Raw genomic sequence first — 11,641 nt, forward strand, 5'->3', positions numbered from 1 at the left:
ACACAACACACACACACACACACACACACACACACACACACACACACACCCCAGACATGGATTAAGACATTATATGTCAATCTGAAGTCTGCAGAGTTTCACCTCAACAGTAGTAAAGGGCTCTCAGTCCTCAGACGGCTTCATTATCACATGACCTCTGATGAACATGATGACATGAGCCTGGTCCAGCTCAAGCTTTCTTCCTGTTGCTTGTCTGGGGTTAGGCCCTGGGATTGTGTAAAGTGCCTAGAAACTATTTTGATTGTAAAAGACGCTATATAAATAAAAATTGACTGAAGATTGAAGGAAGAAATGGAAGTAGCCAGCAACCAAGGGTCATCTGCTGCAAATAATGCTACTTAATGAGAAGCCTGAGGTTGACTCTGCAGAGAAGAAGGAGGAGAAGAACAATAACCAGCAGCTCTGTGATGTTTTAGTGTGTTTTACACACTCCAGCTTTGGTTACTGCAGCTGAGAATTCAGCCTTCTACAGTCAGTTCACATGATGGGAGGATGAACTTTGACACCCCCCTTCTCCTCCATCCTTCTCTCCTCCTCTCTCTCCTCCCCCTGTCTCTATCCTCCACCCTCCCTCCTCAGTCTCTGAGCCGTGCGCGCCGCTGCAGTCGCTGGTGTTGCGGCTCTGGTATGGTGAACAGACTCGTCCCAGCAGCACCAGTACTCCTCTAACCGACCTGCTTTGGACTTGGAACACGCCAACTTTCGCCACCGTTTATCCGGGTGAGGACATTTTACTTTTTGTCTTCCATTTCTACTCTTGAACGGACGCAGGCACAAACTCTTGAACGGACGCAGGCACAAACTCATCCGATCTGACGGAAGAGTTCAGAAAAAGACGGTCAATTCAATGAAAAGTCACGAAGTCGCGTTTCTTTCGGTCTTTTTTGCGTCGCGTCTTTTAGACCTTTTCTGAAATCTGAACCTCTGGACTGTGTCAGCAGGGCTTTAATTTCGACTCATCAAGCGTTTGATCTTGAGATTGGGGTCACATGATCAGTACTGTTGTTAGTCAAGAGGTGTGAATGTGATCTGTTTGTGGACTCTCTCCAGCTGCTGCTCTTCAGGATGGTCTGGATGCTCCAGCCCAGGTTCCTCTCACTTCTACTGTCTGTGCAGCTCATATTTCTGACCTGGGTAAGTAAAGTCTTTTCCTCTAATAACTCCTTGTGAGAAGGTGTTAGAAATGGCCTCCATCCTTGACTTCGATGCGCGTGAGGTGAAACAGGATTTATTGGTCAAGAGTGTTTACACAGAAGAGGAATTTGGCTGCAGCTGCTGAAGGATATACAGGAAACAAGCACCTGTTTCCAGTCTGGACAGGCTGGTTCTGCTCCTGTCCTTTGGTTCCGTTTGGTCAGATGTGAACACCCACTCACGTCTGAACTGGATCTGCTCTTCGTGCTGCAACAGTGTTGCGCTTCACTTTTGTTTCCTTTGAGCCTCTGCAACACCGAGTCGCCCGGTTCCTCCTGAGAGCGGATGTGATTTCAGATCTGATTCCACCTCAGTAGCGTCGGAACTGAGATCTGCAGCACGGCTCTGGTTCAGCCTGACTCCTGTGGATTAAAGTGATGATGAAATGCAGCAATCTCTAACTCGCATCAATGGCTGCTCCTCTCAGGTTCCTGCCAGGGCCGAGGAGCAGAGCAGGGAGTGCCGGGAACAGGAGTACAAGGACCGGTTTGGGAACTGCAAAGCCTGCAAGCAGTGTGATGCAGGACAGGAGCTGTCAAAGGTCAGTACCCAGTGCTTTACTCAAGTGTTTCACCACATTTTACAGGCTAACTTCAAGGAATCTACATAGGTTAGGGGAGGTTTCAGCCCCTCACCTGTTTAGTTAGGGGAAAAGGAAGTGTAATAACACAAAAGATCACTTAAATCAACTTCCCTGAAGCTGCAGTGAAAAGAAAACATCCAGCAAACGTCAGCCAGTGAACTTCATGAAAAGAATGGACACAATTGTTTCACAAAGATTATCTTGTCGAGTGCACCGACGTTATTTATTACTTCCTCTCTTTCATGCAGAGAGCAGCCAAGCTCTTCTGAGCTTTTGTAGCATGCCGACCCTTCTTTAATCAGTCACACCCATACTTTTGACCTTCTGCAGATGAATGGCTGCCATTGTTTTCCCCTCGTGGCACCTCCTGCGTATTGTCTCCGCTCTTTGAAGCAGCCATGCCTAAGCTTGCTGCTTTCCTGACTGGCACTGCTTCCCCCCACCTTGGCCACAGGTTTTGTGTGCTCTGTACCAACAGGTCTCCGTAGAGGCAGTGAAAGCTCCAAACACGATTTTTCTTTTTTTCTTCATTGATAAACACAAAGACCTTTGGGGCGGTGTGCAGAAAGGAGCGTCGGCCAGAGAAAAGGCAGTCCTGAAATTCTTCTTGCTCACTTCGTTGTAAACACCTTCATCTCACCGTGCCGATTTGACACCAACAGCTGTTCCCAACAGCTGGATTAGTGGCTGATTCAGAGCAGTTGGCTGGCCGATTTGCCTTTGAATCAATGGTGACTCTCTTAGGTGAACTCCCTTCTGGCATGAACTGATAACTCCCTCTCAAGGTGCTGTAGATGCCTGTTGCTCACATGCATTTAAACCTGGTTGCCTTTAATCTCCGTGCACACAGACATGTGCTCTGCGGTCGGTGCTACGCTTCAGTAGGCCTTGTGTTTCTTTGCCAGCTCAGTGGGCATGAATGTAGGCAGCCACCCTGTGGTTCTGGTTAATAATTGGCTGCTTCATTTTTAAGGGGGCGTTAAGACCTCGGCCAAGTTTCCCAGAGCCACAACTTCTGATCTGAGATCTGTAAAACTGTAAATCTGTAAAAGATCATCTATCCTCACTGGGAACGGCAGGGGAGGAAACAGAAGACTTTTGGAGTCACCCTGTGCTGCTGCCATAGAGATGCAGAGGAATGTGGCCCAGTTTGCTCTGGTAGTTACTCTCTGGACGTTGATGGCTGACAAACATCAATTAGCCTGGTCACATTAAGTCTAGCTAAAGGAAGCACCCAGAGGGAGCAGCTAAAACAGCCAGTTTCAGATAATACTTCCATCTGGGTTCAGAGAGTTGCAGTTGTGTTGGGTTGAAGAGGGACAAGTTGTTGGGAAACTGGATAAACTTTTCTGGATGATGCTGAATAAAAGCTGGTGACCAAAGGGGATGAAAGCTCTGTGGGAGCAGGCTGCACCTCTGGAGAGGAAAAAGGTCACAAAGTCAGAGAGAGAGAGGAAACAAATGTGTTGCTGTCCCAGACTCGACCGGTTTGACTAAGGTACAGAGTTTGGAGGCAGCTTAGTGGAGCGGCCGCCCCGCTGTGGTTCTCTTCTAATCTCAGAAATATCTGTGGGTCTGAACATGCTTCAGATCCCAGCCAGCTCTCGCTCCACGCTGCTGTTGTGGTTGGCTGTCTCGCCTGCAGCAGATCTGGAGATATGGCAGTGGAATGTGATCTGAAGCATCTGCTGGTTTATGGCTCTCACTCAAAATTAACTCAAAGTGTTGTATAGAAATGGAAGCTGCGTAACTGTTTTATAGACAGATTAACTACCGCTCTTACATTTATTACCACAAAGGGTTCGTCTCTTCTACTTTAAATACCATCCTGATCTAAAGCCCCCTTGCTGGGGGAGTGTGACAGGAAAACCCAGGTGGAGATCAGGAGTAACAGTGGGGGTGCTTTTGATGGAATAGTTCTAGTTCTCATCATTCTGAGGATTGATATAAATGCTCCTGCAATTTAAGAACCAGGTTGAGTTCTTTTATCTCAAAACCTTTTAAAGTGGTTTGCTTTGTGTGAGTGGGCAACAAAACCATCAGACAGAAGCAGACATGCTTGTAGAATAGTTCATTTGACTCCTTTAGTGGAGTTTCTGTGACATTAGATCATAAAATAGATCTTTTCTGGGAGCTTTAGAAGCTGGCTGGTTTTGATGGCGCTTGTGTGTTTTTGTGTGATAATAACTTCACCATCGGAGGGTTCCACTGGGGAAGGTCTTTGTTTGAGCTGCCAAACTGGTCTGAGGGAGTGCAGAGCCTCAGATCTGTTGGCCTTTGTGAGCACAGATAAAAGAAAACATACATGGCACCTTGATGATCTGAGATAAAACCATCAGAGAGCAGCGTTGGCAGCACGAGGGGTTGGATGTGGCATCAACCCCCTCCTGGTGGTGTGGTCAGGGTCTCTGATGGACCTCAGGCTTCAGACTCTTTGGCAGAAACAGAAATCTTCATCTTCTGCTGGAGCAACCCCTCCTTGCTCAGGTCTCTTGCAGGGTCGCTGGCGTCCACATTCCTGTAAGGCTGCGTGCCCGGGTAGTGAAAGGGGACACGAGCAAGGAGAAAAGCGAGATGAGAGAGCCCCTGATTTGATGATACATGAGCACCTGAGATATCCTACGGCTGGTTTTGGATTACTATTAAAATGCTAGCCGATGGCTGATGATGGAGCTGATTACCTGAGATTAATCCATTTTCTTGTTAAGTGACCAATTTTGATGTTATCACAAGATGTTGAAGGTCACCTGCCACAAAGGATGCACTTTATCGCTAAGTGAATTTGGTGCCAGAGAATAAAAAAACCTTTCTTTTTTACCTGAAAAGATGAAACGCATACCTGCTGATGCCGTGTTGTAAATGGATTTTTGCTGTTCTTGATGAGTTGAAGTCAAAATTGTGAATATTCATTCACAGAGGTCTAGAGACACTTTGCTTAGTTATGATTTTAAAAGCAGATTTGAATAATTAACACTTGGTTTAGTGTTCAGCTCGGTCGTTCGTCGCTGTTAAAAGCTGCACTTTTTACGTGCACTTTGAATTGTTTAACACAAAGAGTATTCATCTTCTCCCTACGTACCTCTCCATGATCCTTTGGCCTCTCCCTAAAGTGTTTCCTTTGCTTGCTGGCCTCTTGGTCAACAGGACCATCTCTGGGTCCGCCTGGGGAGGCAGTCGCACAAAAACACCGCAATAAACCTGCAATAATACAACAGTGGGTGTCCCTCAGGGCCTTTATTATTTAAATCTCTGGCCTTTCTGGGTCTTGCAGCGGAAGGCCACTCATTCATACTGGGAGAGTCAGGGAGATTATTTCCAGTTTAAGATGGACTCTCTAAAGAGGCAGATCATTGTTCTCCTCTGATCCTGCTAGCCAAGATCATTCTTTAATGCTGGACCCCTGCTCGTTCAGACTGAAGCCCTCCTTTCTCTAGCTACTCTCTCCTCATTCTACTGACCCCACCTCTTAGCCGGTGTATTTTTCCCTTTAATCCTTCCAGGAATGTGGCTTTGGCTATGGAGAGGGTGCCCGGTGTGTGCCCTGTCGGAACAGTCGCTTCAAAGAGGACCGGAGCCTGCAGAAGTGCAAACCCTGCCTGGACTGTGGCCTGATCAACCGCTTCCAGAAGGGCAACTGTTCCAGCACCAGTAATGCCGTGTGTGGAGACTGTCTGCCGGGGTCAGTCAGCAGCCTTTACAATAACAAGTGTATAAAAGCTCACAGGAAATAAGCGCAATTTCTGCTTCTTTTTTTAAATGTACATCCGTAAAAATTACAATCACAAGAATGTGTCTCTGATTTCTTATTGGACTTAGCTGCCAGACATCAAACATATTTATAAAGTATCCCTCTTTTTTCAGATATTACAGGAAGACCAAGCTGAGCGGTTTCCAGGATATGGAGTGTATCCCATGTGGAGACGCTCCACCTCCGTATGAGCCTCACTGTGAGCGTTTTTCTTCTTCTCAAGCATTACCATGATGACAGTTTCTACATCACACAAACAGGTTTCCCATAGTCTAAAATGAGACACCACTGCTGTTTTAAACCTACCTCCAGGCCATAGAGCAGCATATGTGAAGCACCACCTTCGAGCCTCAGCCACCTAGGTCGGGGGTCCACCGGTGGTCTGTGTTAGCTTGTAGCATTTCCTTTGATCAGTAGCTAACATCCATTTCAGTACAGTAAAGCAGCTGTTCACTAATCGGTTGGTTCTGCTGGGAGGAACCAGAACATTTGCCTGTAAAAGTGTTTGTTTAAAGATGTATACATGAAAAGGGGGCCTAATTTAGTCCCATGAAGAACCAAAGAGCTGTAGATAACTATTCCTTTTGACAACCATGTGAACAATAAACAGCAGGTTTGCCTACAGAGGGATAAATTAGCTCAGCACCCAGTTTGGATCTAGTGAACCTTTGGCCATTGAAAGTAATGAAGTTTGACCTTCTGGTTCACACATAAAGACCCAGCGGAGAGTGAACTTTTACATTGGGTAATTGTCTGTGAGTTCCTGATGTCAGAGGAAGGTGCAGCTGTTCCACAGGAGCCGTTGTGTTCAAGAAAAGGATGTGGCTGTGTGGTAGTGGGGGAACAGCCAAAGCTGGTATTCATCAGTGCCTCTGCTGTTTGTTTGGGTTTGAAGTTGGTGCCTGTTCAGTCCTTTCTTGTGTTGTGAGTGGCATTACTGTTGGTGCCTTGGGAGGACGTGGCTTCCTGCATCTGCCCCCCTGTGAGGGTTGAGGAGACCCTCGGTAGAGGACATGGAACAGAGTCTGCCCCCCTCTTATCTTGAGGAGGGTGGTGAAATCTTAAAAGGGAGCTCTCTCTAATGTAATAGGCCATGGAGGCCTAGCGCGATGGTGCAGCTGTGCAGGAGAGGCCATCTAAGTATGGGCTGGACTGTAAATCTTAACCCCCCCCCCCCCACACACACTTTCTTCTTCTCCTTTCCCCCAGTGGCTCTTTGGGGCCAAGTAAAAAAAAAAAAAAGAGTGTGTTTTATGGATTCCTTCAGCCTCTTTAATGTGTTTCATCTGTTGGAGTCACGGTAGAGCTCAGACTGCTTACACACACACACTACACACACACACGCACACACACACACACACAATTTCTGCTTCTCAAATTTGGAAGATTAGATTTGTTTTTTACATAGAGAACACAGAAAGGGTGAACAGCAGCATCGATGTTGGTTGTGGGATGATTTACATTATATTATATTGAAAAACCTACTTTTAAAAGAAAGAAACCTTGAGCAGAACCTGGCCTCTGTGGACCTTAACATCTATGTGCAGGTATAGAGCCAGTGAAAACAGTAGATAAATACAGAACCACCGGATGGAAATGTAATTGCTTACACCAAACACTACTATTTATGAGAATCAATGCCTTTAAAAAGCATCACAGGTATAATGATGCAGTTGTGAGGCAACAATTGTGGTTTTGCCACATCACATGACATCCAGTGTTTCCCCACCACAGCCCAGCAGCTTTGATGGGAGATGTGTGGATTAACCACAGATCTGTCAGGTTTCCTCATCCAGCCTTTCATTTGTTGCATCACCCAACAGATTCAACACATTACACACGCACACGCACGCACGCACACACACAGGAGGACCCTTTCTAGCGGCCGTGTTTGTGTCTCCCTCTCTAATGATAATCACACCAGCTCAGCAGAAACCTCAGTCTCAGATGTAATATTATCCCTGTAAACGGGGCGAATGTAGTGGAACCTTTGATGTTGAGCACTCCCCTGCTTGTCTTGACAGGCGATTTCCTATGAATACGTGCCGCCTCTGCGTGCGGCTCGCCCACTGTTATGAAGATGAAATCCAAAACAAGAGTTTAGATTCTGTAATCCAACCTGCACATGATGAGAGTCAGCAGCAGAGCTGAAGTGGAGGAGGAGGCTGAATTTAAGATTAAACCAAACCAAAGCTTCAGAGAGTAAAGTGTGGACGCCCTTGGTGTGTAGACAGATGTTTATCTAACTCTGCTGACTATGCAGTATTTGTCATGTCTTAGATTCTCTGGTTATTACCTGATATACTTCCTGGGTGGATGTTGATGCAGAGGGTTCAATTCCTGACCCCCTCTTGTGATGTGTGAAGAGCTCCTGTGGTTGACTGGTCTGCTCTGAGCAGATATGATCAGCAGGTGAAGCCTCTTGAATGAGCCATTGTTGGAGTGTGTTTGCCGCAGCTGCTTAGCCTCAGATAACAATCAGACATCAGTCGTAGAGCAGATGAAGAGTTGGATCTGCAATAAAGACCAGATATAAACACAGCACTCACATATTATAGCTGTGCTTTACCCACACAATGCACCTCCTTTGTGATTTTACTGCTTATCACACACACCACACACACACACACACACACACACACACACACACACACACACACACACACACACCACCAGCTCCAGGTGTTAGTGGTGGAGTTGTGAAGATTCTTTTACTAGACTTCACAAAGACAACCAGCATGTCTTTCTTTTAACCAGAGAAGGACGACACCTCCCACACACACACACACACACACACACACACACACACACACACTTTAACTGGGATCTGAATCAGGAACTTTCTGAGGTTTTGACTATAAAGGTCAGTCCATACTTTGTTAAGCTGTTATATTTTGCTTTTTTCAACTTCTTGCTGTGTCATCTGGACAGATTTATCTTCCATATTTGTAATTTTGTGTAATTGTGATATTCTGCACCCACACTGAGACTGAACCACTGAATCCAGGACATCCATCTCCACTGACTTATGTGAAGTATTTCAACAGATTTGCATTCAAACGTGGGTTTCCAGAGGAACATGCCACTAAAGTAAAATGGAAGGACTGTTTTTTTAGCTCTCCTGGGACAAGTGTAAAGCTTCATCTGGTCCAGTTTAGGAGGATCTAGTGACTGAAGCGTTCTTCACCTGACTGGGTCCAACCTTTGGTTACCTGCTAATTTCCCCTCATAGAGCCCAGATTCATGATTAACGCCACACAGCTGGTCTTTTTACTTTTCTCGCTCACTCTTTATATGACCGTGCCTGTTAAATGGATGTTCTTCAACTCCCTGGTCTCCTCTCACAGGTAGTGGGCGCGTGAACTTGGTGCCGCTGCCCCCGGTGGCGACCAGCCCACGGGACGTGGCCCTGGCCGCCGTCATCTGCAGCGCTCTGGCCACGGTGCTGCTGGCCCTACTGGTCCTGTGTGTTATCTACTGCAAGAGGCAGCTGCTGGAGAAGAAACCCAGCGGTGAGTTCCTGCATATCTAGGACCAGCCTGACCTGAGGTCCAGCTCTGCTGACGTAGCAGGTTCCGTCTGCTATGAGGAGACTGAAGGCTTCATTTCCACCCTCTATGAATGGACAAGGCCCATCTAAGTGAAGGGTCATGGTCTCTGTGGAGGACACTAAGACAAGCTTTGAGGAACTTTCAATGTTCTGGTCCGTTGCACTTTGATGGTGACAGGATTCAGAACAGTTTTGTTTTTTCAGAAGTCTGGGATGAATGATCTGTGTCCCCGGCATGTGCTTTGGAACTTTGACCCCCCCTCAGGTGCTGCCATTATATTGCAGAGCCAGAGGGGGATTGTGTTGTCTGGGCCCGACTGGGGCCACAACACAGAGCTTGAGAACTGGTGAGCAGTGCTAGTAGACGGTCTAAGATCATGTATCTCTAGTAGAGCTGCTCCATGTGGCAGCCATGAGCTCAACGGCCTTATTAAATCCTGATGTTGCATATTTGTGGTAGCTTAAATCATGAGCAACATTCTTCACCCTGAAAATGTTTTGAGCATGAGAAGGGACCCGAGGTAGAGGCTGCATTACTGTTCCTCAGTAACGTAGGCAGCAAGGTGTGAGCCGTCACTTGGCTGCTCCATCTAACAGCTCATCCTTCATCTCAACTCGGGGTTTAAAGGTGATTTGATCCATCTGGATGATCTGATGCCTCCAGCATCTGCATGAAGGTTTCTCATTGTCAGCCATGTCCCCTTCCTTTCTCCTCAGCAGCTTCGCTGAGGTCCCATGATTGTCCCTACAGCGGAGCAGAGCTGTCCTGCCTGGACCCTCACTGGCTCCATGACTTCCCTCACAGACCCTGCTGCCAGTGTCACCTGGGCCCTGGACACACCTGTGGTACATCGCAGCTCTGATTCTTACTTCTTTTTTACTTCCTCTATGTGTGTTCACACATGAGGAGGATTTTGCCACTTTTAAATGGGTGATCTTGCGTGGTTGTGTGTGTGTGTGACCCTCAGGGCCGGTCCATCTAATTCCGTCTCTCTGCTGCGATGAGAGCTACAGTCTGGCACTCAGCCAGGGCACCAGCGCGTTCCAGTCCCAGATGAACCTCAGTGATAGGTGAGGTCCAGCTTTGCTTCGCTATTTGAAGTTTTGACAACCAAAGAAATCAGTGGACAGAAGGTGAGCGGCTCCATGGTGATGAGAGACACTTTTGTGCTCATCAGAAATACAAACCAGGATGACGACACCCTGATGCAGCTGGGGCGACCCATTGAAGGAGACAGGGAGGAACCCAGGGAAAGATGGACCGAGTGGACCAGTCAGAACCATAATGATCCTGCAACAGAAGTTCCTCCAACCCAACAACGCTTGTCAAGTCAGGAAGGTGAGGGGACTCTGACGTGTGGACGGGTTTGATGGGTGTGTGAGACTCTCAGCCTTTGCTAAACAAGCCTGTGATGCTCCGGAGAGCTGAGTGAGGAGGGAAGAATGTGAAGAGACCTGAGCACAGCAGCAGTCAAAATACCTGATTTTAACACTCATGTGAACTTTGACCCAAGGAGGAGTTTAACACAGTTCTGCTCCCTTAAAATCTGTCTGCTCTTTTTAACCTTTCACTTCCCAAATGTTGGGAGTGTGTTCAGAGGAGTCGTCTGAATGTGCTGGTTGCCCATGTGACCCTGCTGGGACGTTGGTGTGTGAGTGGACACAGAGCAGCTGGTTCAAGATGCTCTTTGAAGCAGCGGCGACCATCTGACTGATACATTACTAATCACTGCCGCTGTGTCCCTCTTCCTGCTCTCTCCAGGATGACACGGATTTCTCTGGCTCATGTTCCAACCTTGAACTACCCTGAACTCAACGACAGCTGGGGCCAGATCCCTTATCAGATTACGCTCTAGACCCCCACGACACACACACACGCACACACACATGGGCAGCAGCCACTCAAATGTGCTTACACAGTGTCTTTGAAATATCTGCTAACCCAAACCCCAGAGACCCTCATTAAAAGAAAACGTATATACAAATGAAAGCTGCTGCAAAGCACAAGGACACACAAACACACACACACACACACACTCACACCAGAAATGTGAACCTGCTGGCCATGCTGGTAAATTCAAATGAAGTTGAGCCACAGAGTTGACCAACCAGACTGAAGCGACACGGTCAGCCTCCGCTCCGCCTCCAGAATGTGGGACATTTTCTGGTCAACCAGTGCTGTCGCCGCTGCTGCCAAGAAGCTTTTCTGTGTAAATGTTTGTGAAATATCCGCTGTTAGGAAACATGTGATAATGTTGCACATTGAAGTCGATCTGGATGACCAGAGAAAGTCGTGGAATGTTTGAAGTGACAGATGTTTTGTAGAAACTGTAAGAATATGAAATTATATCGCTATTTTTGTAACAGAAGGGTTATATCTGCATCCCTCCCAGTTTGAGTTTTTGACTTTTGAAAAGTCACATTTTTGTAAATAAACCACATGAACAGCACTGACTGACTGGATTTATCAAATGTTTGAGTGATGCACAGACCTAACACAGAAAGAGTGCCAGAGGCTGCTGGCTGGAAATATCTATTATCTATT

General features: G+C 47.0%; 1 protein-coding gene across 3 annotated transcripts in view; it reads left to right on the plus strand.

Annotated features, from left to right (window-relative positions):
* The window catches only part of LOC130534700 (tumor necrosis factor receptor superfamily member 19-like), an 11,925-nt gene extending 379 nt beyond the window's left edge, over positions 1 to 11,546 (plus strand). For 2 of the 3 annotated variants that reach the window (XM_057049124.1, XM_057049123.1), the window contains exons 2-11: positions 601 to 741; positions 1,072 to 1,155; positions 1,643 to 1,756; positions 5,299 to 5,477; positions 5,660 to 5,745; positions 8,894 to 9,058; positions 9,814 to 9,942; positions 10,065 to 10,167; positions 10,275 to 10,435; positions 10,859 to 11,546. In XM_057049124.1, coding sequence (XP_056905104.1) covers positions 1,087 to 1,155; positions 1,643 to 1,756; positions 5,299 to 5,477; positions 5,660 to 5,745; positions 8,894 to 9,058; positions 9,814 to 9,942; positions 10,065 to 10,167; positions 10,275 to 10,435; positions 10,859 to 10,863 — 1,011 coding nt within the window. In that variant the 5' untranslated portion in view covers positions 601 to 741; positions 1,072 to 1,086 and the 3' untranslated portion in view covers positions 10,864 to 11,546. The remainder of the gene's footprint in view (positions 1 to 600; positions 742 to 1,071; positions 1,156 to 1,642; positions 1,757 to 5,298; positions 5,478 to 5,659; positions 5,746 to 8,893; positions 9,059 to 9,813; positions 9,943 to 10,064; positions 10,168 to 10,274; positions 10,436 to 10,858) is intronic. The other variant, XM_057049126.1, reaches the window with a different exon arrangement.
* Positions 11,547 to 11,641: the final 95 nt, after the last annotated feature.

This window comes from Takifugu flavidus, chromosome 12 (assembly GCF_003711565.1).
Source record: "Takifugu flavidus isolate HTHZ2018 chromosome 12, ASM371156v2, whole genome shotgun sequence".
Classification (NCBI taxonomy): Eukaryota; Metazoa; Chordata; class Actinopteri; order Tetraodontiformes; family Tetraodontidae; genus Takifugu; species Takifugu flavidus.